Source organism: Pediculus humanus, genomic scaffold (assembly GCF_000006295.1).
Source record: "Pediculus humanus corporis 1103172108180 genomic scaffold, whole genome shotgun sequence".
In the NCBI taxonomy this organism is placed as follows: Eukaryota; Metazoa; Arthropoda; class Insecta; order Psocodea; family Pediculidae; genus Pediculus; species Pediculus humanus.
Window position 1 is genome coordinate 69,713 of NW_002987750.1, and position 27,457 is coordinate 97,169.

At 24.5% G+C, this 27,457-nt stretch overlaps 11 protein-coding genes across 11 annotated transcripts; 5 read left to right on the plus strand and 6 right to left on the minus strand.

Annotated features, from left to right (window-relative positions):
- Nucleotides 1–3,955: 3,955 nt before the first annotated feature.
- Phum_PHUM411810 (uncharacterized protein) lies at nucleotides 3,956–4,642 on the plus strand (the record flags this gene model as incomplete). The annotated part of the gene is made up of 1 exon (XM_002428901.1): nucleotides 3,956–4,642. One exon carries the CDS (start codon nucleotides 3,956–3,958, stop codon nucleotides 4,640–4,642), a length of 687 nt encoding a protein of 228 aa, XP_002428946.1.
- Nucleotides 4,643–5,149: 507 nt separating this feature from the next.
- On the minus strand, nucleotides 5,150–7,234 carry Phum_PHUM411820 (Spindle assembly checkpoint component MAD1, putative; the record flags this gene model as incomplete). The annotated part of the gene is made up of 2 exons (XM_002428902.1): nucleotides 5,150–7,093; nucleotides 7,214–7,234. 2 exons carry the CDS (start codon nucleotides 7,232–7,234, stop codon nucleotides 5,150–5,152), a joined length of 1,965 nt encoding a protein of 654 aa, XP_002428947.1.
- A 1,079-nt stretch (nucleotides 7,235–8,313) lies between these two features.
- On the plus strand, nucleotides 8,314–12,115 carry Phum_PHUM411830 (uncharacterized protein; the record flags this gene model as incomplete). Its single annotated transcript, XM_002428903.1, has 11 exons — nucleotides 8,314–8,369; nucleotides 8,875–8,979; nucleotides 9,046–9,149; nucleotides 9,267–9,542; nucleotides 9,618–10,522; nucleotides 10,598–10,804; nucleotides 10,914–11,063; nucleotides 11,156–11,380; nucleotides 11,462–11,784; nucleotides 11,812–11,870; nucleotides 12,045–12,115. The coding sequence occupies 11 exons, from the start codon at nucleotides 8,314–8,316 to the stop codon at nucleotides 12,113–12,115; spliced, it is 2,481 nt and encodes an 826-aa protein (XP_002428948.1).
- A 1,489-nt stretch (nucleotides 12,116–13,604) lies between these two features.
- Nucleotides 13,605–14,133, plus strand: Phum_PHUM411840 (uncharacterized protein; the record flags this gene model as incomplete). The annotated part of the gene is made up of 2 exons (XM_002428904.1): nucleotides 13,605–13,790; nucleotides 13,900–14,133. 2 exons carry the CDS (start codon nucleotides 13,605–13,607, stop codon nucleotides 14,131–14,133), a joined length of 420 nt encoding a protein of 139 aa, XP_002428949.1.
- Nucleotides 14,134–14,266: 133 nt separating this feature from the next.
- On the minus strand, nucleotides 14,267–14,744 carry Phum_PHUM411850 (Homeobox protein Hox-A4, putative; the record flags this gene model as incomplete). Its single annotated transcript, XM_002428905.1, has 3 exons — nucleotides 14,267–14,368; nucleotides 14,478–14,600; nucleotides 14,739–14,744. The coding sequence occupies 3 exons, from the start codon at nucleotides 14,742–14,744 to the stop codon at nucleotides 14,267–14,269; spliced, it is 231 nt and encodes a 76-aa protein (XP_002428950.1).
- A 1,551-nt stretch (nucleotides 14,745–16,295) lies between these two features.
- On the minus strand, nucleotides 16,296–19,366 carry Phum_PHUM411860 (ubiquitin specific protease, putative; the record flags this gene model as incomplete). Its single annotated transcript, XM_002428906.1, has 10 exons — nucleotides 16,296–16,355; nucleotides 16,391–16,607; nucleotides 16,698–16,890; nucleotides 17,025–17,240; nucleotides 17,322–17,548; nucleotides 17,620–17,760; nucleotides 17,852–18,066; nucleotides 18,173–18,396; nucleotides 18,553–19,104; nucleotides 19,195–19,366. The coding sequence occupies 10 exons, from the start codon at nucleotides 19,364–19,366 to the stop codon at nucleotides 16,296–16,298; spliced, it is 2,217 nt and encodes a 738-aa protein (XP_002428951.1).
- An 860-nt stretch (nucleotides 19,367–20,226) lies between these two features.
- Phum_PHUM411870 (origin recognition complex subunit, putative) lies at nucleotides 20,227–21,193 on the plus strand (the record flags this gene model as incomplete). Its single annotated transcript, XM_002428907.1, has 4 exons — nucleotides 20,227–20,258; nucleotides 20,347–20,461; nucleotides 20,607–20,851; nucleotides 20,920–21,193. The coding sequence occupies 4 exons, from the start codon at nucleotides 20,227–20,229 to the stop codon at nucleotides 21,191–21,193; spliced, it is 666 nt and encodes a 221-aa protein (XP_002428952.1).
- Nucleotides 21,194–21,366: 173 nt separating this feature from the next.
- Nucleotides 21,367–22,219, minus strand: Phum_PHUM411880 (Lipoate-protein ligase, putative; the record flags this gene model as incomplete). The annotated part of the gene is made up of 3 exons (XM_002428908.1): nucleotides 21,367–21,662; nucleotides 21,738–21,867; nucleotides 21,956–22,219. 3 exons carry the CDS (start codon nucleotides 22,217–22,219, stop codon nucleotides 21,367–21,369), a joined length of 690 nt encoding a protein of 229 aa, XP_002428953.1.
- Nucleotides 22,220–22,537: 318 nt separating this feature from the next.
- Nucleotides 22,538–23,308, minus strand: Phum_PHUM411890 (alcohol dehydrogenase, putative; the record flags this gene model as incomplete). The annotated part of the gene is made up of 1 exon (XM_002428909.1): nucleotides 22,538–23,308. One exon carries the CDS (start codon nucleotides 23,306–23,308, stop codon nucleotides 22,538–22,540), a length of 771 nt encoding a protein of 256 aa, XP_002428954.1.
- Nucleotides 23,309–23,494: 186 nt separating this feature from the next.
- Nucleotides 23,495–24,265, plus strand: Phum_PHUM411900 (alcohol dehydrogenase, putative; the record flags this gene model as incomplete). The annotated part of the gene is made up of 1 exon (XM_002428910.1): nucleotides 23,495–24,265. One exon carries the CDS (start codon nucleotides 23,495–23,497, stop codon nucleotides 24,263–24,265), a length of 771 nt encoding a protein of 256 aa, XP_002428955.1.
- A 918-nt stretch (nucleotides 24,266–25,183) lies between these two features.
- On the minus strand, nucleotides 25,184–27,250 carry Phum_PHUM411910 (cell cycle progression, putative; the record flags this gene model as incomplete). Its single annotated transcript, XM_002428911.1, has 7 exons — nucleotides 25,184–25,455; nucleotides 25,541–25,771; nucleotides 25,911–26,070; nucleotides 26,280–26,525; nucleotides 26,605–26,754; nucleotides 26,840–26,910; nucleotides 26,980–27,250. 7 exons carry the CDS (start codon nucleotides 27,248–27,250, stop codon nucleotides 25,184–25,186), a joined length of 1,401 nt encoding a protein of 466 aa, XP_002428956.1.
- Between the last annotated feature and the right edge of the window lie 207 nt (nucleotides 27,251–27,457).

The window sequence follows — 27,457 nt, forward strand, 5'->3', positions numbered from 1 at the left end:
GTCTTCATTATCCTGAATTTGTCCATTTGAAAAATTGGGTCCTTTATTTATATTTTCAATGTACGGTTTAAACAGTCTGGAAATAAACCATTCGTCATTTCGTTTTTGAGTTGTTGCTGTTCCCTTTAAATAAGTTCCTCCATTTCTCTTACCGTGCCCTAAATTACATACAGATACATAATGGTGTAAAAGAATTTTAAAAAATTACCTATTTATAAATAAAATTTTTCTAGAACTTACCTCCCCAACAGGAATGTCCGTAGCTAAGACAAGTACCTGTAAAATTTAAAAAATCTTAACGGCAATTTCAAATAACATTATTTAAATTTTTTAGTGCCATATTTTGATCAAAATTACAAAAAAAAATTAATATATTACTTACCTCCGGATGCTTTTGTGAAACAAAACAGTAAAAATATTGCCAGAAGTTTGAAAATGAATGATGCCGACATGATTTTTTACTTTTTTTTTTTTTTTTTTATACAAAAAATCAAAATAATCTGTTAATGATTATCATCCAAAAAAAAAAAAAAAAATAGTAATAATAATAATAATTAATAAATTTGTTTGACTAAAAATAATGCTGAAAAAAAAAAAAAAAATTATTTAAAAAGTGTAAAAAAATATCCATAATTAATTGAAAATTACCTTTAAAAATCTTATTTTTTATATTTTTTTATTAATATATTATATTTAAAATTAAAAAAAAAAAAATTTAATAAATATATTTCGTTAATAAAAAATGTCACGATAATCACCTGAAGATGTTGTTTGACTCTCTTATAAATATAAAATGCGTTAATGATAGACTAAAAAGAGGCGTGAAAAATTCAGCGCCAACTCAGCTGTAGAGTTGTTTAAAAGGTAAAAAAAAAAAAAAAATATAAAATTCATTCATTTTTCAAACAATATAAAAAATTTTTATTACCAAAAACGAGGAAACCGAAAGTAAAAAAAAAAAAAAAAATAATCAAAGATATCTTTTATTAAATTTTTTTTTTTGTATAACCGCCACCACCACCCGACCGACTATGGATTTTCTAATATATTTTATTTCTCTAATAAAAATTTTAAAATTATTTGTCTACCGAGTCTTCTTCTTCTTCTTCTTCTTGTTTATTACCAATTACTAATGTTGTAAAAAAAAAAAAAAATTAATAACTTAAAATATTTATGTAAAATAATTTATTTATTGGTTCGAAATTTTCGTTTCGTTGGATTATTTATTATTCATTCACCATCAGTTTTAATTTTTTAATTTAATAAATAAATTTTTTTTTTTACTATACTTTAATCGATTTGAAAATTATACCAACAAGTAATTACTGTAATAAATTTTTATTAAAAAATTATTTTCCTACCAAAAGAAATTTTTTTTTTTTAATTTTATCCCAATGCTGCAAATATGGCGAACCGTTAATAATTTCACATACTTAAAATCAAAACAATCCAAAACATAATTTTTTTTTTTTTTTACAATTTAGTAATAAAATAAAATAAATGTGAAAATGTTAAGTATAGTCGTTGAAGTGTTAAAATAACACATAATAATAATAATTAATGTATAACAATTTTCTATTATATTAAAAATAATGATGATTTTGTGAAGTGTGTGTTTTATGTTGTTGTTTTGTGTTTGTTCTCTTACGAAAGGTTTTTTAAGGAATAAGAAAAAAAAAACAAGAAGAAAAACGAATAAACATCACTTCAAAAAATTCAAAATAATTTATAAATACATCTTATAAATAAAAATAATAATAATAATAATAATAATGAAATAAAATTTTATTAAATTATTTACAATGTAAGAAAATTTAACTTTGATATTTATTTTTTTCCCTATAACTTTTATCTATCATATATATATTAAAATAATATCATTTTTTTTTTGTAAATTAAAAATTATCTTAAAATATATTATAATATATAATAAAAAATTAATTTAAAAAAGAAAATTAATTTACAGGAAAAATTTACACTCGTTTATTTTTCAAAAGATCCCACCAGATTTTCTTTTTGATTGTTGAATCATTTTAAATAAATTGATAATGAATCGAAAAAATATCGAAAAGAATAAACGAAGTAAAATTTTAATAATAATGATAATAATGACGAAATAATTTGATTTTTAAAATAATAATAATAATTATACAAATAAATTAATTTTTATGTTAAATATTTTCCTTGGGATGGACTTGATAATTCAATAAAGTTTGAATTAGGGGATTATTAACATTATTATATGACCAAAAATTTATTAAAAGACTAATTTAGTTTACTAATCGTAAAATTAAAGAAAACAATCAAAGGTTATCAGGTAATCATTTCCAATAAATAATTATTTACCAGGGATTAATAAATAAATTTAACGATCAAAAAAAAAAAAAAAAAAGGATCGTAAAATTTCATTCCAATCAAGTATTAACAAAATTAATTATTATTTTCTTGTGAGTGTTGTGTCCATTATTTTATTATTCTTCATTTTCAAGTGTTATAAATAATTTTATAACAAAAACTACAATTAACTAACTCAAATAAATAAAAAAAATTAAATTAAAAAAAATACACTTGAAAAATTACTTATTTAATAATTTAATTGTTAACACACACGTGTGTGGGTGTTAAGTTCACAATTATTTATATAATTTTTTTTTTTTTTTTTAATAACAATTTATGTTTTCCTAATAAGAATCTATTAAAATTTTTTTTTTTTTCGTGTTAAAAAATACTAAAAATGGATCAAAAATAAAAAAATTCGTACAAAAAGTCGTACAAGAAAGATGACAAATAAATTATCGATAATTGTAAATGTCGTTTTAAAATTTAAAAAATAATAATAATGATAAAATAAAAAGCGTGGAAATCATTAGAAATTTCTTTCCGTTAAATGAAAAATTAATAAATAATTTTATATAAAAAAATAAACAACTAATTAAAGCTGTGAATTGATGTGTGAGAAAACACACACACACAAATTTGGTTACTGTATAGAAAATTTTTAGCTTCGGTGAAAAAAAAAAAAAAAATTTTAATTAATAAATTAAATTGAACAAGAATTTTATTTTGCCTCCATAAAACACAAGAACCTAAAAAATTTTGAAATGACATAAATTATTCTATTATTTTTTCCCCCCAAATATTATTAAAAAAAAAAAAAAAAATTCATTAAAATTTTTGTGTTAGAATGAAATTAATATCATCATCATACGATAAATTTAAATCGCTTTTAATATTTATAAATAATAATAATAATAATCGTTATTAAATATTATTTTATTACTCTGTTTTTTTTTTCTTTAACACGACATTGTCATTTTAAAACAAAATTTTACTGACATAAATATTTTAAGCTTATTTAAAATAAATAAGAGGACCGTCCAAAATTTTGACACACACACAGATTATAATATAGTCGTCTTATTAAAGGTGGTTTTGTCGTTGTTGACATTTTAACAAAAATAAATTAATTTTTTCTTGGAAAACTTTTCTTTTTCTTTAACTAACTAATATTGTATACTAAAAGTTTTAAATTAAAAAAAAAAATTTTTTTTAATTATTATTATTATTTGAAATATGAATAATTATTTCCACATTCGATTTAAATAAATAACGTACACACACACACGTTTTTGTTTTTAATTTCGTTTTTTAAAAAAAATATAAATAATAAAAATTAATCATGTGAAATTTAATATATATAAATTAAATTAATTATTTTATAAAAAAAAAAATTTATCGTATGGATTTAAAATAATAAAATGAAATTCAAAATTATTTTTTTTATCGCAATCGTTTGTATTAACATACATAATATGGGACGAGGTAAATAATTTCAATAACTAAATGTTGATATTATGTATAATAATTTTAAATAGAATTGGTTTTATTATAAAATTAATATTTTCGAACTATATTTATTTTAATTTAAAATATTATTTAAATAAAAGGTCAAATTATGGAAATTGGTAAAAATATAAAAGTGAGAGACCACCCAAGTCCGAATAATGTTACGCTTATGGGAAATAAAACGGTATTCGTATTAGAAGATTATTATAAAACGACTAAAAAAAATGATTATGTCGGACAGGCAAACATAAACGATCCAACGGTTGTTAAAAAAAAACATTTAAATTGCATTTGTAAATTATCTACGTGTAAATGTTCGACAATTGACGACCCGGAAAAATGGTTCGTGAAAACGTATTTGAATAAAAATAGTAAAATACATTCGGGAAAATACTACATAAGTAATAGGACGTTTCATTCGCCAAAAATAAATACGTTAGATTATTCGGACATGATAAATCGAAATTTAGGAGGTGTACGGAAAAATTGGGGTAACGCATTCGATTATAGATTTGAAGAAAACTACAAAATGACTAAAAACCGTTACCGTTTTTTACCGATGAGTAATTATAATAAAAAAAAAATTATCAATTTTGAAAAAAATATAAATTTTAAATGTGAATGTTTAAAATGTAGATTTCAACCTGATAAAACGAAACGTGATTTGATATTATTTTGCTCACAATGTGGTCCTATAAAATCTAATTCGCCCAACGAATATAATAATTTTACTAAAATTTTACATAAAAAAAATAATAAATTAAAAATAATAACAAATTTTTTACAAATAACTTAAATTTGTACAATTTTTTTTTTTTTTCTAAAATTTTTTTAATAATTAATTAATTAGTTATAATATTTTTTTTTCTAACCGTTTACACTTTTATCCATTTTTTTTTTTGATATAAAATAAATTAATAATAGCATTAACAAGTAAAATAAATAAATAAATTATGTATAAAAACTCACTGTACAACCTATATCTCTAATATACATATTTATAATAATAATAATAATAATTTTAAAATTAAATTATTAGTATTAAAGAATTTTAGCATAAATAAAATTATTTTTGTAAAATAATAAATAAAAATTAAATAATTTTAAAATATTTATATTTTTTTTTTTTTTTTTTTTTTATTGTCATTTATTGAAATATTTAAACTTTTTTTTTTTTTAAAAAAAGTGAATTACGTTATTACTCAAAAAATTATTTTTTATGAAAGAGACTAATAATTTTTTTTTTAAAATTATTACAAATAAAAAAAAAATTAAAATTATTAATTATTATTATTATTTATAGTTAATCATTTTCATCGTCTGTGCTACAATCAGAATTGCTAAAATGTTCTTCTTCTTTGTCTGTTACGTTGGTTTTAAATATTTTTTGTCTCATAAGATTAATGTCATTTAAAAACGTTTTATTTATAAATTCTGAAGAATAATTTAATAATTCACTATGTGATACAGTACTATAATTGTTTTTTACACTTCTGTTATTATTATTATTATTATTATTTTTTGTTATTTTTGAACGAGATTTCAAAATACCATCCATGTAAGATACAGGAATCGATTGAGAATTTTCTTCGTGATTTGATACACAATTAAGATGATTATCTTTTCCTTTATGAGAATCAATATTATTATCATTTATTTTATCCAAATCAATTTTATTCTTAAAATATTCTTCATTTTTGAGAATTCCAAATCTTTTCGGTATGATATTTGCTTCCCTTTTCTTCCAATTATTATCTCTTTCTTCAATTTTAGTCTTGAGTTCAGACATGACATTTTTAGAAAATTCTCTTTCTAATTTTCTTTTCATCACATTTTCAACATCCCAATCGTCAACATCACAGATATCAGATTTTTCATTATTATCATCTTCTAAAAAATAAGCTTCAAAAACTTCATCATCAACATTCGAATTAAAATCAGTAAAACCAACTTCAATTTTTTTTTTCTCATTCATATCAAATGTTTCTGGTTGGTTTTCCTTTATTTGCAGAACTTCTTCATTTTCAACATTTCCACCCATTGCTTTTTTTAAAAGGATAAAACCATCTGAAATACTTTTTTGACAATAGTTTAATTCTTTTTCTATGTTAATTAAAACATTTTCAATTTCAATAGGATTTTTATTGTCTTTTAAATTTTTTTCTAAAATTCTAGATTTGATTAATAAATTTTGAAACGAGTTGGACACATCGTGCATGTTGCAAGCAAATTCATCTTCATATTTGGTTTTATATATTTTTTTCTTTTCAGGTTTGTTTTGATTGACTTTGGATTTAAAATTAAGCACACCATTCACATACACAAATTTAAATTTTTTACTTAACACATTAGTAATTTTCAATAACTTTAAACTGGCTTCAGTAAGAATTTTATTTATAATTTGAAAATTATTTTCCTTTCTCGCATGCAAATTAGGTATTAAACTTAAAATAAGTCTAAGAAGAAATTCAGCTTGTGCCAATAAATAAATATTATACAATTTTAACAAATCAAAAGATTTACAATAATTATCATTTATTTTATTAAATAAATACTGATCAGGGTTTTCCACATATTCCAGCAATGGTACATTGATTATTAATTTTTGGGTTGACTCGGAAAGAATTTCTATCACTTCAATTAATGACGAGTAAAAGTCTGATTTAAAACTGTTATAAAAATTAAGCTCTGCTTTGAGCTCACCCAATTCAGGATTCAATGCAGAGGAATTAATGTCTAAAAATCTATTGTTCTCATTAATAAATTTTACAGTTTTAGTCAATAAATTAAAATTTGTTTGAAGAATACCGGTTAACTTTTTTAAACGATTTTGACGATAATTGCTTTTCCATAAATAATCAGCAGCTTTGTAAGCATAATAAGTTGATGTTATGAAAAAAGCATAGCTGCCTATTATCAAATATAAAATTAAACCAGAAAACATAATCAGTCCTAGCATTCCATGAAACATACTTCTCAACATTCCAAATTTTTTTACTTTGAAACTAGACAATAAATTTTCTACTACACCAACGTCTTCTTCAAAGAGTAATTGAGTAGAAATTAATACTTCTACTTCTTTAATTACTTGCTCATCAATTACATCGATATTATTACCTTTAAGTAAAAAATTCTCTGATTTTTGTTTTAATGAAACATCATTCAATTTAACAGAACTTATATTAGGAAATGATTTTTTAATTTGCAAGTCTTGATAACTAAACTCTGCAGGTATTCTTTTAAAGCACTATTTTCTGGTAAGCAATCTTCGTCTTCCATTTTATCTAAAATCAAATAATGATATATCAATTTAAATTTTTAATAAATAAAGCAAAGGAAATTAAAAATAATATAATTCCTGTATTACTTCAATTAAAAGCTGTATCATTAATTTTTTTTTTTTTATCGAATAAAGATTTTAATAACAGAATTCTAATACAAGTTCTTAATAAAGGGCCCCGATAATTTTGATAGTTATATATTAACAACTAGTTGCTTGAAAGTTTCTCGTGGTATTTTAACTACTTAGATGTTAATTTTTATACTGATGTAGGTTTTATTATTTTTAACTTTTTTGAATCAAAAGAGGCTGTTAGTAGGCTTTTCCTTAATATTTATAGTAAATCAAATGAAACACTTATAATCAAAAGATATTTTAAAAAATAACGTCCGAAAACTATAAACTTTTGAAGCACTGTGGACGACAACAAGGAATGTAAATTAATTTTGACAGTATTATATTACTATGTTATTAGAAAATTTAATTTTAAATGAGAAAAAATTTTAAAATATTGGGATTTATGGTAGTTTAAGAAAGTTCAAAACTTTTTTTTTAAAAATAAATATATGTTTGATCTCCTATGTGTATATTTGGGTTTCTTTATTTTTTAGAAAAATTTTTGAGCTACTAAATCTTTATACACATTAACCTTCACTTTAAAATTATTTTTAACAATTCATGCATATAGTAATTAATCAAAATCTATTATGTATAAAATTTATAAAATTTTATTTTTTATTGTTTCTCAAGAGCTGTTGTCATAAAACAAATAAGACATTAATAAAATAAAGGTTTATGTAACATATATATGAAACTTTCTCATCGAAGAGCAAATGATTTCTTTTAAACTTTTCTGACTAATATTTAAAATAAAAATAATTGCATAATATTGAAATACTTGAGCTTGCTTTGCAAATGCTTCTTTTTTTTTTTTTGTAGAAATGAAGTTTTATTATTGTTAATTTAAGTAAGATTATTATTATTCAATTCATTTTTTTTTCTTTTAGCAAAACTTAAACCTTTAAACTTGATAAAAATACAGTCAGTGTCATTTCAATTTTAAAAATTCATTCAATTCAAAATTAAATCAATTCTGTTAATGTTTTAGCATACTCAGGTAAATTTTTTTTTTGTAAAAAATAAGTTTTGTTATTTTTTATTTTGTTTAAAATATCATTTCATAAATGATGACTCGAAGTAAACGACAAAGAGTTAAAATTTCAGTTCAAGATTTTAATATTAAGTTAGTTTTTGCAATATTAATAAAATTACTTATTAATATAATATATATAAAATAGTTTTGTGTCAGTTTTTTAACTGTTAATTTTTTAGATGGAAGAGAAAAGTATAGGAAGAGGAAGAGGAAGAGGATTAAAGTTAATTCAAACTATAACAATACATACCCAAAAAGCTTTAACACGAGAAAATTTATTTCCTAAACCTGGTATTTTTATTATTCTTATTTTTTATTAATAAGATATTTTGTTTTAACCGCTTTCAAAATTATTTAAACTATCTTTTTAGATAATGACAAATACAAAAATGATTCATGTGCCAAACAAGGAGGAAGAGGCGCCTTTCTTTCCAAATTTAAGGATCAATTTAAATCACGTATTGGAAGTGATCGAATTTTTACTGATTATCCTTCAAGTGAAATCCTTTTAAAATCGTCAGTTTGAATATTTTTTGTTACATTCAAATCATTAAATTCAAGAATAAATATTTATGTTACAATAATTATTTTTTAGATGTATAAGCACAAGCATTCTCAATGACGTACAAAGCAAAACAAAAAATACTTTATTGGAAAATGAAAAACCTCCAGTTATTAGAAGAGGAGAAGGAGGGCAAAAGTAATTTTTTAAACTTTTTATCACACGTTTAATTTATTTATTTCTCATCGTTATTTTTTTTTTCAGAATCGATGTATTAACTAATTATGTCCTTCTTAAAAAAGATCCGGAAAAAAATATATATGAATACGATGTGAAATTTACACCGGAAGTAGTTAACGCCGCTTATCGTTTCAAGATCATCAACGAACAATTCAAATCGAAAAAAGGCAAATGAAAAACAATTTAAATTCTTTTTTAAATTAAAAAAAAAAGGAAAAAAAAATTAAATGAATTTATTTTGCTAGGCATAAGGTGTTACGATGGAGGAAATAGTTTTTACCTACCAGAAAAATTACCAGAAGATGCAATCGTTATGAAATTGAAACACCCGAATGACAATTCTTCTCTAAATCTGACCGTTACGTATAAAAAACAAAAAAATTATAAAGAGTGCGGAAAATTTTTTAATATTTTATTTAACAATTGTGCAAAAGTTTTAAAATTAGCCAGATTGGGAAAAGAACATTATGAATTTCGTTTAAGTCATCAAATTCCTCAACATAAATTAGAAATTTGGCCTGGTACGGTAAATTTTTACAATTAAAAATGGCGGTTAATTCGTATTAAGTATTTATTAAATTAAACATTTATTTTAGGTTATGTGACAAGAGTTGCAGAATTTGAAGGGGGACTTCTTTTGTGTTGCGATATACGTCACAGGATATTACGTACCGAAAGTGCACTCGAAGTGTTTTCGAACATTGCAGCAATTGATCCCCTTAACTATAAATCGGTGGCCTTTAAGGAATTAATAGGACAATGTGTTCTGACACGTTACAACAATAACTTGTACACGATTGATGACATAGATTGGGATAGAACGCCATTATCAACATTCAAATTATCAACGGGAACCGACATAACTTTTTTAGATTATTATAAAAGGCAATACAACATAGATATAATTGATTTGGAACAACCTTTGCTCGTTAGTAAAACTAAAATAAAAAATGAAAAGGGAGAATTTAAATTCATGTACCTCGTACCGGAAATTTGTCACATGACGGGATTAACTGAAAAAATGAAAAACGATGTAAAAGTTATGAAAGAAATATCTGCGTACACGAGAATCACTCCCTACCAAAGAAACTATGCTTTCAATAGGTTTTTGAGAAATATAAAAAATAACGATGATGCCAAAGAAATGCTTTTAGAATGGGGTTTAAATATCGACGTAAAACCACTTGAAATCGAGGCTCGAATTTTACCCAAAGAATTTATCATTTTAAAAGATGACAAAAAAATCGAAGCTCCGTCAAATGGTTTTTGGTTAAGCTGCATAAAAAATTTTGGAGCTTTCCGTACCGTTCGCGTAAATTCTTGGATTTTGTTTCACACGTTAAAAGATAAAAATTTGGCATATAAATTTAAAGAAATGATTTTAAAAGTTGGACCCGGTTTAGGTATGAAAATATTAAATCCGCAAATGGTGGCATTGAAAAATGATAAAATTGAATCCTACATACAAGGTTTAAGAGATAATGTTAATTCGGAAACGCAGGTAATATTGACATAATATTGAGACGTATGCGTTTGTACTTTCATAATTTTAAAATTAAAATAAATTTAATTTTAGGTTGTCCTTTGTTTATGTCCCACAATGAGAACGGATAGATATTCGGCTATAAAAAAATTTTGCTGTAGAGAAACGCCGATTTTATCTCAAGTTGTTAACACTTGTACAATATCAAGAGATCATTTATTATCCTCCGTCGCGCAAAACGTCACACTTCAAATAAATAATAAACTGGGAGGAGCTTCTTGGGGTGTTCACATCCCATTGGTAAATTTTTCACTACCACAAAAATTTACTCTCCATGTTTTGTTTTGTTTTGTTTGTAATTTTTCAAAAAAAAAACAAGGGGGGGGTGGGTGAAAATTTTTTTTTTTAGAAAAATTGCATGGTTTGCGGCATAGATATTTTTCACGAGAAAAACAATAACAGCGTGGGCGGTTTCGTATCATCCTTCGATAATAATTTCACAAAATGGTTTTCGAAAACTTGCATTCACGAACCCAATCAAGAATTAATGAACGGATTGGTTTACTGTTTTACTTCCGCTTGAAAAAGTACTGATGTAGGTTTAATTTTTTTTTAAAACAACGAGGAGTTTATTTTTATTAATTAAAAAAGGAATCGTATCTCGATGTTTACATGTGTTTACAGGAAAATAAAGTTTTACCCAACAGGATATTTATTTTTCGCGACGGCGTAAGTCACGGCATGTTACGATACGTTCAAGATCACGAAGTTTTACAATTTTCCGAAGCTTGTAAATTACTATCTAAAAATTACAAGCCTAAAATATCGTTTATAGTCGTTGCGAAAAGGATAAATATAAAATATTTTGAAATTTCTGTGAGTCGAGTTAATTTTTATTTTGTTTTACCAAAGGTAAATAATTTTACAAACTAAATTATTTATATTTTTTTTTTTTAGGAGAACACGTCAACCGTAGAAAATCCTCCAATCGGAAGCGTTGTGGATCACACGGTGACACTTAGAAATAATTATGATTTTTTCCTAGTTTCACAACATGTTAAAAGTGGTACAGCCAAACCATCTCATTACATTGTACTTCAAGATGAAAATAATTTACAACCCCATCAAATGCAAAGATTAACATATAAATTTTGTCATTTGTATTTTAATTGGTCTGGAACTATAAGAGTACCTGCTCCCTGCATGTATGCTCACAAGTTGGCTTTTTTAGTCGGTCAGTACTTGAAAGGACCCGTTCACAGTACTCTGGAGGATAAATTGTATTATTTATAATTAAAAATTAACAGGATGTTAAAATTAGTTTTATGGTTAGACTATTACTTACAGTTGTGGAAGAAATACATAAGTATCTGCTAAACAGTTAAAGTTGTTAAAGAATATTCATTTATTAAAGCCATTTTTCCTTACTTTACTTATTCGACATATCAATTAGCATTATTATCATCATTTAAAGTTCGACTTTTTCGAATGAGGAATAAATAAGCCTTTTCCTACGAGAGATTATTTTGTTTCGATATAGTTGTAACATTGCAATTGATAAACAATAGTTTAAGCGAAAAAGAACCAAGAAAGCAGTATCCATTTGATTAGTAGTTAATTTTTCCATATTTTTTTAAACTGGTATTTTATTTATACCTGTTTTTTAAGGTAGTATTTTTAAAATTCTACAACATAATTATAATAAACTATATCTATATATATATGTACCCCATTAATTAACGAATAAACTTGATTTTGTTATTTTAATCACATTTTTTTATCATCAAAGTTTTTACAAAAAAACTTGTAAATTATTTTAATTGTTTATTAAAGTTATAAAGGTTTAAATTTGTTTTTTTTTTTTAATTTTAAGTTTATGATTATGTTAATCTATAATAGTGAAAAAAAAAGTTTTTTCCTTGTAATTAAAAAAAAAAAAAAAATTAAGAAAAATTTGTTGACGTATTTTTTTATATATTCTCACTTTGTTTGTATATTTGTAATTTTAAAATTAAATATATATAATGATAAAAACTAAAAAAGCAAAATTTTTCAAATTGATTTTTTAATTTATCCCGCACCATATTTAAAACTTCGAACTATTTAGAAATTAATTTTGCCTAATTTCAGGTAATTAATAATCGATTCGAATTATAAAAAAAAAGAATAAGTGTATAAATAAAAAATATGTTTTATTTGTAGAATTGTTAGACATTAAAATTTATAAATTTTTTTAGATCGAAATTTACTTAGGATAAGAATTCATTTAACTTTCTGCGAAATATAAATAAAAAAAACCTTAAGCAACCGAAAATTTTTCAGGGCCTTTTTAACTTCAAATGCCTTTACGAAAAAGTCCATGTGAGAAGTAGTAAAGTTTAATTATTTGATTATATTAATAAATTATTAATATTAAAATGAATACTATTTCTCTTGACAAAAATAAACAAAAAAACTTGATTAAAAATGTTGAAAATATAAAACGTAAACTCAAAGTAAGTAAATTTTTTTTTTTTTTTAATACTATTATTTATTAAATATGTTTATTACCGAAATTACTACGTCAATTCATAACCTTAATACATATCATAACCCTGAGAAGTGAAAAATATTTCATAAAATATATATTTAAAATCTATTTTTGAAAGAGTTTAATAATAATGCATAATAATTTTATTATTTTTTTAGTCAAAGGAAATAGTACTTCTTGAAAAAATAAAACGTAAATCAAAAAAGAAAAAGGAATTTCATAGAAAACCAAAACCTACCATATATGTAAGTCATATTCCTCATGGATTTTACGAGAATCAAATGCTTTCATTTTTTAGCCAGTTTGGTAAAGTATTTTCAGCGAGGATAGCTCGAAGTAAAAAAACTGGAAGGAGTAGAGGTTTTGGATTTGTACAATTTCAAAATGAAGAAGTTGCAAAAATTGCTGCCGAAACTATGGACAATTATTTGCTTTGCAATAAAGTTTTAAAATGTAAATTATTCAAATTTATTTTTAATAAAGAAAAACTTTTAAGTTTAATTAGTTTACTATAAGTGAAAAAAAAAATTAAAATTTTTAGGTAAATATATTCCTCCGAATGAAAATAAAATGAAGAGAGTATTAAAAATTGATCCTGCAAACTTTCCGAAAAAAATCAATAGAAGTTGCGGATTTAAAATTAAAAATATAGCATATGAAAATTTAAATGAGAAAAAATATCAAAGTAAAATTCATAAAAAAGCTTCACAAATTTCAAAATTTCTTCAAGATAAAGGAATTGATTTTTCATTGCAGGTAATACATCAAAATGAAATAATCCCGAAAAACTACACGATAATTTTCTTTAATCAATTATTAAAAATTCAAATTTGTTTTATTGATAAATTTTTTTTTTCAGCTTCAGACAAATCCCTTAGAAGAAGATAAAGATAAATTAATTAATGCAAATAAACCTGATAAGGAGGCAGTTTCTGAACAAGACAAAGTTTTAGAAATCGATGAAAGCGATAATGATATTCAATTTAAAACTCCACCGAATGTGAAAAAAATCATAATTAAATCAAATGGTTCTTCGACACCGAGAAACACAAGGAAAAAAATTGTTAAAAAGAAGAAGAAAGTATTAAAAAAATCCTAAAGGTACCTTTTTTATTTTTAAATGGCAAAAAAAAAAGAAAATACAAAATGAAAAGGCAGAAATGTTAAGGTTAATAATATATATGTGACCATAGAAAGAATAATTACAATTACAGTTTTACAATAATTAGAGTTTATATTGAGATTTTCTCCCTAATTTTCTTATCAACACCAAAATGATTACCTAATTTTAATCTTTTCCTCTTCATTCTTCTATTTTGAAACCAAACTTTAACCTTATCGTTGAAACGACAACAACAACAACAACAACAATAAATGTTTTGTTCGAATACAATTATTATAATTTTGTTAGTTTTTAATTTAAATTAATTTGAATTCACTTACCTGTTTTTCTGTTAGCTCAAGTTTGACAGCAATTTCATATCTTCTCAATCTTGTAAGATAATTTGAAGTTGAAAATTCAGTTTCCAAATCTTGTATTTGTTTTTTTGTAAATGCTGTTCTTTCCTTTCTTCTTTTTTCAACGTTTTTATCCACGACGTTTGTACCTTAAAAAAAAAAAAAGATTTATATTAGTATTATTTAAAATTTTCATGTAAAAAAAAGAAATTGTTTTAAATAATCTTATCGAACAATAACTCTTACCACCATTTTTTATATTCTTATTCGATAAATTCATTGATAACCAATAATTTGAAGATGAATTATAATTAATCATATTGTTTATATCTAAATATCCTGATTTTGTGTCTGTTTGATATTTTTCAGACATTTTAATATAATCATCATTAAATAATATTTTTTTTTTATTTTCCACTGACCAATGATTATAATTATTTTGATTATTCGAATCGGCAAAATGTATCATTTTACAATTTATTTTTTCATCAATTACAACTTGATGATTTCTTTTCATTTCTCCCCTTATGATTTTTTCTTCCCTTATATTCATGATTTTTTTCCTGAATCCCGTTTTTTTTTTAATATTTCATTATTTGTTGGAAAAAAAAAATAGAAAAAAAAATAACCGATTTGTTAAAAGTAACGGTTGTCACACTGAGATTTCAAAAATGAACTGGCATGAATTCCCCCATTGAAATTTAAAAAAAAAAAAAAAAAAAATTGTTTGTTTTTATAACGAAACAAAAAAGTTTTAAAATAAATAAAACTAATATAAAAAAAAGTCTCGAGAAAATTTAATTTCGTTCGGTTTATAAAAATTATATAAAATATAAAAGAGATGAAGAAAACTTTTTTACGAAGGTTGTATAAATAAAATTATATATATATACGCGTATAAATATTATGTTCTAATTAATTACCGTTGACAGTTTTGAAATGTTATTTAAAAGATATTTGTCAACGAAAAAAAAAATTTAAATTAATATTTATCTTAAATTTAATATAATAATATTGCCAAATAATTATAGTGCCAAAATTTTTCAATTCGTTATATTATTATTATTTATTTTCTCTCTCTCTCTCTCTCCGCGACAATTTTTTCTCAAATAAAATTCGTTGCCCAAACCCTTAAATCAAGTACGAATAACAATAATAATAATATAAAATATTATTATTATCTTCTATATCCGGTATTGTTAGAAAATTTCTTCATAACCGCCACTTTCTCTCCATCTTTTTTTTTTTTTTTTTTTTTTTCTCTCTCTCTTAAATTGATTTTTAATAATGAAAAAATTAAAAAAAAAAAATTAATAATAATTATTTTTTCTTATAAAATAATAATAATAAAATTTAAAAAATACATTATTTACCCAAAAAAAAAAAATATATATATAGGAAAACAAAAAAAAAAAAAAATTTTTTTTTTTTTAATAATATTACTCAGTTCTTCTAGAATAAAATAATAAATATGGGGTCGCGTTTGAAGTTGAATTTTTCGCTAATAATTCTTCAACTTCTGAACCCCGTAAAACTTTTATATTATCATCGTCGCATGCTATCCAAACGGATTCCTCTAGTAAACTCTCGCCATCTTCTTTTTTTAAAACACTGTTGTTTCCACCGGTTGAAATTAAATCAGTCATTTTATTATTATTTTTCACACCGCAACAATCTAAACTGCGACAAATTATTTTATTATTTCCATTCTGATAATTATTATTATTATTATTACCGATTCCCATTTTCGAATCGTTTATTTTTTCATTTATATTATTACTAGAACTATTATTCCCTTTATTTTTAAACAGATTGTAAAGTATATTGTTTCCCTTGTGATTGTTCGACTTTCCCGAGTCGGAACTAAGGTTCGACATTTTACGAACCTTTTCTCTTACCCCGCATGTTCTATAGCATTCCAGATTGACTGTTGTTTTTACATAGGCTATGTAATGACCTCCCGCCATGTTGGGTCCCAAGTGCATTATCACGCCGTATAAATCGTAACAATGTCTACTCGGGGACGATTTCCCTCTATCCAAAGACCGACATTCTTCGCAAAAGCAAGAAAGCGTCATGGGAGTCGGCATGTACTGAGTCACCTTTGACATGGCTCTAAATTTAATCACAAAATATTCGAGACGTAACTCGAGGCAACAAGAAAAGAAAAAACGATAACGGAAATAATTAAAAGAGGCTACTTACCCGTAGGTACTGGAAAATCTTTTCAATTGCAACGTTAATAACCTCGGCAATGTCTGATATCGTACTGATCGTCGTGCTTCATTGTATCGTAAACATTCTTCACAGTAATACTTATTTCTATCTCTTAAATACTCGTCCGTAACGACTGCTCTTTGATACAAATCACTCGGATTTAATGGATCCATCGGATCGTCTGAAACAACAATAAATTATTATTATATTTTAAATCAATTTATTTACATAAAACCGCAACGATAAATAATAACTTGATAACAAAAGATGTCGCCATCTTTCGCCAAAAAAAAAAAAAAAAAAATTAATAATCACCCTCGTCTTCGTTATCGTCCGTTTTTATGGGTACACAAATATCAGCAAAGGGTTCTTTTTTCTCAGTTGTGTTTTCACATCCAAGGCAAGTTGTCTGCAAAACCATAACACCTTCAAAATCTTGAGCGACGAAATTATGAACACCCAGCCTTAATTTATCATCGAAATGTGCTCCTTTTAAATTTGAATTAAATTCCATAGAAGATGAACTTGAATCTGCATTATCTAAAGAAAATTTTAAACGGCATTGAATTAAATGAATAGACGCAAACAATGAAAAATGTAAAAACAACTTACCAGCGCTGTCGTTGCTATCAACTCTTTCTAAATCTCTTTTATTTTTTTTCTTAATCGTATTATTGTTGAAAGAAGAATTTTTTTCGTTTTTTCTCGTTTTTAAACATTCTTGAGTTCTCGCTTTTAATGATGTTCTAACGGACATGACTCCGCCCCACGGTTTATTTAAATTACTTGCCGAATTTAATTTCAAAAGTGAGTTTTCGGACTCTCCGCTCGGCGGTAAGCTAAACAATAATAATATTTGTTATTAAAATAAGAAAATAACGGTTAAACCGTCGATGATATCGTGTCAAACCTGTAATGAACTTCAAAAGCAGCCCTTGTTTCGGCTTGCCTTGCAAGAGCTTGACAAGTTTCACGAAATATGTCCAATAAGCAAACTAATAATTCGTGTGCATCCTGTTGTTGATTACCTTCGAAAATTGGATTCACTTCTCTGTAAAATAAAAATTTGTGTTAAAATTTGACAAAAATAAATAATAATTAAACAAAATGTTTAACTTATTATTATTATTATTATTATTTACCTTAAAGCTGTTAGAAAAACATCAGGGTGAAAGGGATCTATGTGTTCTTTAGTTTCAGCAATATGCATAGCTTCATAAACTTCGTGTAATTTTTCGGTAACTATTTGTTTTTTCGTTTTAACTTGACTCGGATGATCACCTATTCCATTTGAAGTAAAGTCTTTATTACTGTTCCAATTTAAATTAACATTTCTTCCCAAAGAAGAAGTCTTTTGCTAAATATATAAAAAATAAATAATTTAAATAAAATTTATAAACGAATGCAAAAAAATAAAATTAATTTTAACGAAAAAAAAAAAAAAAAAATTGTTTTATCCAGACCTTAGCTTGTAAGTTATTAACTGTATTTAAATTCATGTCACAAACTAAGTGATGTAAATTATGAAGAAAATTTGGAGCAAATCTCAATGTATATAAAACACTATTTAAAAAACATGTATTTCCCAAATTACTAAGTGATGCAGCAGGCGAATTACGAGCAAGTCTATTTTCATATTGAGGACCTTCAGGAGAAAGAACCTTGTCATATCCATTTAAATGAATTCCTAATACATAATAAAGTTATTAAGCATTATAAAAAATCACTTGATATATTTATTTTAATATTATGCATTGCTTGCCTGACTCATGGAAGTTTTTTTCCATGTGATACATTTTAGAATCTTCCCAAATAGCTTCTTGCTGAAATTTTTCTAATTCACCAAACTTATCATCTATGTCAAAATTGTTAATGTCATCTAATAATGATCCTCCTTCGAATTTGTTATCATCCACTAATGATTCACTTTTAAAACTATTTACTTGAGAAACAATTTCTTCACTAGATATCACTTCAATTAAGTTAATATCGGGTAACACTCTTTTAGGAGGATTTTTTTTCGAATTAGGAGATCTTGAACCAGGTCCATAAATATAATATTCTAAACAATTAGGATTATAAATTTGGCTTTTATTAAGTATTTTAGATTTGCAATTGGTTTGAGAGGTTCCCGGTACAGCTGGATCTTGGACTGTACCAGAAAACGGAGATTCGTATTCTTCTTCGAAAGAGTATGGGTCTGACTGAGAATTTGTGTATAATCCAACATCAAATTTATCAAGTTTAAATTTAACTATTTCTTGATCTGTCTGACCAAAATAGTGCTGCAAATCAGATTCAGCCTGCTCGAAATAATGCTGAGATGAAGAAAGAAATGTTTCTCCTTCAGATGAAGTATAGTAACTTTGAGTAGGAGACAAAAAAGAATATAAACCTATTAAAAAATTTTACAATTGTAATACCAGAAAAAAAGAAAAAAGAAATTTCAAAAAACTATTTAATTATATAAAATAGTCATGAATACCAATTTGTTCTGGCAGGCAATGACTGGGACCTGCTCCAGTTGAAGTTGTAGGATGATTTACATAAGCTTGAGTTTGAGTTCTAATTAAAGACTTGGATTTTTTTGATTTCTTTTTAGGGGGAGGATCATCAGAATCTCCTTTTTGGCTGTTTTTTGAGTGCAATATTGTCATCTTTTACACACCTACAAAGTAAAATAATAAGCCTGAATTAAAAATAATAAATTAAGTTTAAGGCAGAATTTTAAAAAATTAATAAAAATTACTCTTCATTTTCAAAAAAAATTTTAAACTCCGAAATTTCATTTCTTGAAAAATTTATAAATTAAAAAAAGATAAAAAAATTTATTTAAATTGTAATTAAATAAAATTTTATGTTTTATTTTATTTACTGCAGCGAAAATACTTGTAATCAAATATTCTCTTTTTTTCGGTGGCCTGTTAAAAAAACTTAACGATATCGGCGATTTAATTAATTAAAACTTATAAAGTAGGAGTAATTTAAAAATCGTAAGTAATAAACTTGTAAGAAAAGTAAATAATATTTACATAAATTGATATAATGAAACATTAAAATGTTACTTGAGATTGTAATCCAAAAAATGGTCATCGTCAAACCCATTTTACTTAACAGCATTTATAGTACCTTTAAAATAAGTTTATTCAGGACTAAAATGTAAATTTTTATAATTTGTTTTTAAAAAAAAAAAGGAAAAATTTAAGAACACACCTTGAAGTATTCATCGAAATGCTGTTCTTAAGAAGACGATAATTTTATAAACTGTACATCAAAATACTAAGTACCACAAATACCATATTACATTAAAAAATGACGTCAAAATGGTTAACTATTTTAATAATTTTTCGGGGCCCCAAAACGCTAAAAATTTTTTAATTTTCAAACGTTACCATCTTGGATTTAAACCAGCATATATAAGTTTACGCGCGAATTATTGACAATATTATAAATTTTTATATAACTATATTTTAAAATGACGGAAGCTCATAATGAATTTATCAAAGGCATAGCATCAATGTTTAATATAACGGATGAAAAAGTCATAAAGTATGAATTTTACATTTATTTTAAATATGTTAATTGTGTAAAATGCAAAAAAATAATTTAAAAAAATTTTTTTTTTTTACAGAAAAAGCGTAGAATTAATTACTCTTTTAAACCTAAAACCGCAATTAAACTGCTCAGGAACTTGTAAAGGTGTTATTTGTTTAGATATAGCTAGTTCATTAAGATGTCAACCCTTAAGCAAAGTAAGTTACTAAACCTTACATATCTGCAAATAATTTTATTGTTATTATGAATAATAATAAAAGTATAGAATTAAGTGCATTTTACCAGTTATACACATTAAATTGATACTGTTGGTTATTATTAATTCATGTAAAATTATTTTAGGAAAATGCCATTAAATTTTCTGGATTGAAAAAAAAAAGTTATATTAATATGTACAATAATATTTCCAAACTGTTAAATCTTGATAAAATTTATTCTATTAAAGAAATTTGTTTATTAACTCAAGTTTGTGATGTAAAAGAGTCTGCCACACAACTTTTTGAAGAATTTAAAAAAAAATGTGATAAAATTCATTATGATTTTGAGCATCCTATGTACAGTTGTGCAGCAGTTTGGGCATTATGCAGGTAAAAATTGTACTTTAATTATTAATAATTAAAATAATCAATTGTCTGATTGTTATTTATTTTTTCAGGAAAAATAAAATTAAAGTAAATACAAACAAGTTAGTCGAATTAAGTAGATTGAAAAAATCTGAACTGGATAGTTTGACGAAAAAATTTGAAAATTTAAATGCAGAGTTAATAAATAAGAAAACTTTAGAAGATGAAATTGTGATGCAAAATAAAAGTAATATTTCAATGGAAAGTGTAAGAGATGCTGCACCAACTAGAAAAAGACTTTTAACATCAAATATTATGACAGATGAAGAATATTTACAATGGAAAAAAAAAATGTTAGAAAATTAATTGACTTGTTAATGTTTTAGTACATTATTTTAAAATCAATTTTAACTTAAAATATGCATGTGTAAGATACAATATAAATAATGTAAATTAAAAACCCTTTTAATCTTTTAATTTATTATTATTATTATTTAAAATAAATCATTTATTTTTTTATTCTACATTTGATTATTTGTTTATTTATGATTTATACCTAATAATGTTTTACTATTTAAATCCTCTTTAACTTCAATTTGACAATTGAAAAATTTAGAAAATGATTGTAAAAATTTTGGTAAAACTTCCTTTACTTCAACATTTCTGCAAAGTAATTCAGATAATGAAGTTACAGATTTTCCTTCGATTCCACAAGGCACAATGTGAGAGAACCATTTAAGATTTGTATTGCAATTTAAAGCTAATCCATGAGTGGTTACATACTGACTAACATGAATTCCCATAGCACATATTTTACTGTCACCCACCCAAACTCCTGAATTGTAATTAATTAAATTATTTATTAAATTAATTGTGATAAAATTTATGTATTTTAAGAGAAATTACATACCTGTGTGAGGTGATGTTTGAGCTTCAATTTTATAAGAAGAACATAAGTCGATAATTGTTTTCTCTAATGTGTGAACATACCATCTAACACTCGGCTTGTATTTTCTTAAATCTATTATTGGGTAGACTACCTGAAAAAAAAAAAAAAAAAAATTAATAAGAGTCAAACTGTATTTTATGTATATTTTATTTTAAAATTTTAAATTAAAAGTTAATTACCAATTGACCAGGTCCATGAAAAGTTATGAGTCCTCCCCTGTCAGTTTTATAAAACTCGGCTCCTAATGAAACAAGCCTTTTCTCTTCCTTTTCATCATAGGCTTTGTTTCGTAATCCAACAGTATAAACAGGATTATGTTCAACTACCAACAAAGTATCTGGTAATAATTTGTTTTTAACTTTATTACTTATCACTTTTTGAAGCTCTAATGATTGACTATAATTTATTATTCCCAAAGTTATTAATTGAACTGTCTTTGACATTTTCACAGATTTGTTTAACTAAAGGAAAATTGTTATGATTGAATTTATTTAAACCTTAAAAATCTAAGAGAAAACACTAATTAGCAATTATGAAGTGAAATGATGTCATTTATTTTATAAAAAAACTCAAAATTTACTGAATAATAAATTTTATTTCAATAATTTTCAAAACTAAAACTAGTTTCAGACAAAAACTTATAAAAATTCAATATGTAAATATATTATAAAAACTATAGTATAATAATTCTTTGGGAGTATTTTTAGACTGTATATAAAAAATAAATCATAAATATATGATATGTAAAAATTTATTGTCATTTATCTTGGGCACATAGCATGGCGGCCACCATCAACATGTACATTTTCTGCTGTAATGAAACTTGCATTATCACTGGCAAGAAAAGCAATACAATCTGCAACTTCAGAAGCTTCTCCTGGTCTCCCTAAAGCATGAGTTTCTTTACATCTTTCTAAAAATTGTTTATATGCTTCATCTTGCATTCCTGCTCTCTTATGAAGTTCAGTAATAATAACGCCTGGATTGACAGCATTCACTCTAACACCTTTACTTGCAAGTTCGAGTGCTGTACATTTTGTAAATTGATCTATTGCGGCTTTTGACATACAATAGGATAAAACATTAGGAAAAGATCTAGAACCAGCCACACTTGAAACATTCACAATGCTCCCTTTAGTTTTAATGAGATGAGGTACAGCCAGTGATGTTAATTGAAATACGCAACGAACATTTATATTAAACATTCTATCAAATTGCTCTAAAGTTGTATTTTCAATCGTACCATTTTCAATAATTCCCGCACTATTTACCAAAACATCAAGCTTTCCAAATCGATCGATAACATTTTTAATAATTTTATTAGGAACGGATTCATCGGTAATATCACCAACAACAATCAATGGCTCTTTTTTACTTAATTCTTCACATTTTTTTGCAACGTTGTCTAAAGCCGTATTGTTTCTACCGCATAGTGCTAAACTAGCACCAAGTTTTGAAAATTTAATTGCCGTTTCTTTTCCTATACCTGAACTTGCTCCTGTTACAAGTACTACTTTTCCCATAAAAGCCATTCTTTAAATTCTAAAAAAATTTTATATTAAAAAATCATTCATTTAAGATTCAAAAAAAAAAAAAAAAAAACTGATTTTAATCTCGATAGGGCCCCAATGACCTTGACTCACGTACTTTCGTCTTATCGTCAATAAGCGCTATTTTTGTCCGCTATTTTTAAAATTTATTTCAAACGGTTAATTAATATGGATTTTAATGGTAAGGTAGTATTAATTACCGGGGCTAGTTCGGGAATAGGTGCAGCAACTGCAGAATATTTTGCTTCACGAGGTGCCTTATTAGCCCTCACCGGGAGAAATAAAGAAAATTTATTACAAGTTTTTAATGATTGTCAAGCATCAGGAAATAAAGAATGCTTGACGATAATTGCAGATCTTACCAACGAAATAGATGTTGAAAGAATAATAAGTCAAACTATTGAAAAATATGGCAGGTTAGATGTACTTGTAAACAATGCTGGAATTTTGGAAAATGGCTCTATAGAGAATACGTCATTAGCACAATACGATAGAATTTTTAACACCAACGTACGATCCGTTTACCATTTAACAATGCTCGCAGTTCCACATTTAATTAAAACAAAAGGCGTAATTGTTAATGTATCCAGTGTAACTGGCACAAAATCATTTCCCGGAGTGTTATCATATTGCATGTCAAAAGCTGCAATTGATCAATTTACCAAATGCGTTGCTCTCGAACTGGCACCTAAAGGTGTTAGGGTAAATAGTGTAAATCCCGGTGTTATAATTACCAACATTCATAAGAGAGGTGGAATGGATGAAGCGACTTATAAAGAATTTTTAGAAAAATGTAAAAATACTCATGCACTGGGGAGACCGGGAGAACCAAAAGAAGTTGCAGCTGCGATTGGATTTTTAGCAAGTGATGCTTCAAGTTTTACTACAGGGGAACAATTACATATTGATGGTGGCAGACATGCCATGTGTCCAAGATAAAATCTAAAAAATTAATTTTTTATTTTTATTAGTAATCATTGAAAGTCTCAAAATATATATTTGTAAATAATTTAATAATAATAATAATAATAAAAATGGGGGCCTTTGTATAATTTATATAAGCATTCTTACTAATTACAGTATTTTTTATATTTTCTGTCCGATAAACCTTCTACTTTTAAATTATTTAATTTAATTGTTTGGGGTAATGATGCAAAGTTATTTTAATTTCAGTTTACTCTGTGCAATTTTTTTTTAAAAAAAAATATAAAACAACTTTTTTTATATGTGAATTAATTATCGATATTAATTTTTTATTTACCTTAAGCAAACATCATAATAATAATTAATTTTTTGTACTTAAATATTTTTCACCAATTTATATAATTATATGTTAATTATTTTTTGTCAGATAAATGTATTCAATATTTTCCTTTTATTAAAACCATCTTGTTTTGTTCCTTAAGTAAATAATTATCCATTCAATGACTTATCATTTTCCTTTAGTCACATGTTGAAAAATAAAAAATTGAAAATTTAATTTTAGTTAAATAAGTGTTAGTAAAGCTCGAATAAAAGTATGAAAAAATTCCTGCATGATTGAAAGTGAAAGAAGAAAAGTATAAATCACATTATCATTTTAAAAATATTCATTTCAAATAAATAATTTCTAATCAAAGTTCAATAAATATTTCTAAATTACTCAAATTTCAAAAAAAATAACATTTAATCAATTTTTTTTTTTTTGTAAAAGTTCGAAAAGGCTTTAAAAAATCAAGAGTAAAAAAAAAAACATGTTCAAAAAATTAAAACATACTCAAAACTTTACTTTTATTCATTCATGTTCATTTAATTTTAAATTTTTTAATTTTTAATTTAAAAAAAAAAAAAACTTCAAGTTTATCGAATTAGCAAAATCTATGCATTGAAAGCATTTTTTATGCATTTCTGTAAATAATTTACTTTCTCTGACATTTTAGTCAACGATTTATAATAATTGTTATTTACTTTGACTATTTTATAATTTTCTTTTTTTAATATATATTCTTTGAATGCTGTCGTTCCGACCAAAGTCTCAGAATTGAGGCAAAAATCATTATAGTCGAGTAATAAGAGTCCTAATTTATTACCTTTATGTTTGTTTTCTAAAGATTTAGGTTTCATATTATCATCTAAATAAAATAAAACATCTGGAAAAAAACAAAACAATGTTTTATATATGTATATAAAATAAATAACTAACAATAAAACCGCTAAATATCAATACTAACTAACCTACAATAAATCCCGCTTTTGTATCATAATTAACGGTAAAATAATCAGTTTTGGGTAAAATGTGAGTGAGCCCATCTAGTACAGTCGACAAAAACTCACTTTTTTTCTTTGATAGTACAAATGAATGCCTCAAATTTTTCAATTTATTACCTTTATAAGAAGGTATGTGAGAAGTTATTGCATTTATATTTAATATTTTCAATCTGGTTGATTCTAAACGAGAATCAACACCTGTTAATATAAAAATGCATTTCAATAACAATAGTCAAATCCATTATGGAAAAAAAAACAGTATTACATTAAAATTTGAAAGAATGGAATGTAAACATATAAATATTTCATTTTAGTTAAATAAATTTAAGGTACTTACCATAGGTATCATTCACTATCTCGAGTTGGGTGAGAAACTCTGTGGATAAAACATTGGATATATGATCTTGAGAAAATTTTTGGAGTAGTACAGTAGCCCATACAAAATTAAGGTATGATAATGAATCCTTAAAATCAGTTTTTGTTTGTTTGGATAATATCTGAAATTAAAAATATATGATAGATAAATATTTAAATGTAAGATTCAATGTGTAGTCTTAATATTCCATTAGTTATGACATTTTAAGGTAACCCTGAATAATTTTCTACTTTATGTTTCAAGGAAGGGATTAGGTTAAATGAAAAATTTTTTTTTTTTATATTTGCTGCTATTTAACAATAAATAAAATTAATTTCAGTTGAAACTCACATCAATAATTTTTTCACCATTCGGTGACAAATAATTAACAATGGCCATTGTCATTAATGCCGTAAGCATTTGTTGATTTTGTTTAGGACCTTCATAGCTTAAAATTTTGTCACTTAACATATCAATCAGAGCAGTATTCCTATATTTTAATATACCACAACTCAGTAATATGTTTGCAGGTATAACTCCAGAAGAAATGACATTTTTATCCTCTATTATAGAGTCCGCTAATGTATCTAAAAATTTCTGAAAATGCAAAAAAAAAATAACTTTATAGAGAATTCATTTTATCAATTATTACAATCAGAAATAAAAGTTAACTTACACTTTTTTTTAATGATAATTTTGCTACACAATAAAGTAAATCGGCAGAATTTTTCAGATTTAAATTGCTTTTGTTTTTATCAATATTTAGTAAAACTGATTGTAATGCATTAACAGGTCTTGTTTTTACATCAATGAAGTATTTCATCGTCTGCAATGTTAAATTACATTATCTTATTTTTATTGTTGTACTTATTATACAAAAGTCTTTTTCTAATTTTTTTTTTGTAAAATACCTGAACTGATTTTCTTACTACCCTGTTTCCTTCTCCTACTTTGGGCTTATTGCTGACACTGCTCTTCAATTCTAAAAAGATAATAATGATATTAAAAAAATTTAATTACTATAAACTATCACACATGATAAATTACTAACCTTTTCCTTTTAAATCATTGTAAAGGCTTTCAATTTCTGAAGAAATATCATCTTTCTCCTCTTTACTATTCAAATTATAATCATTTTGATTAACTTTTTCTTTAAAATCAGAAAATTCATTTGAATTTTTTCTAACGTTATTTTCAGTAGTCAAAAGGTTAGTTTTAACATTTTCAGAAAAGAATTGTTTAGATGATGTAGAAATATAAATGCCTTGAATATTATTATACTCTTTTGATACTGTTAAAAACATACGAGTTGCTCGAATCATTATGTTTAAATGTTAAAATTAACCATTTTAAGAAAAATAAAACCGTTTTAATTTTTTTCAGTTAATTTTTTTTTTTTTATTTCATTATTATATTCTTTTTTCAGCCATTTATTTCTAATTCATAATTTTTGTTTATTCTGTTTATTACTTAACAAATAAAACAATAATTCAAGAAACGAGAGTTTTAATTAAAGGTCGTTGAAGAAG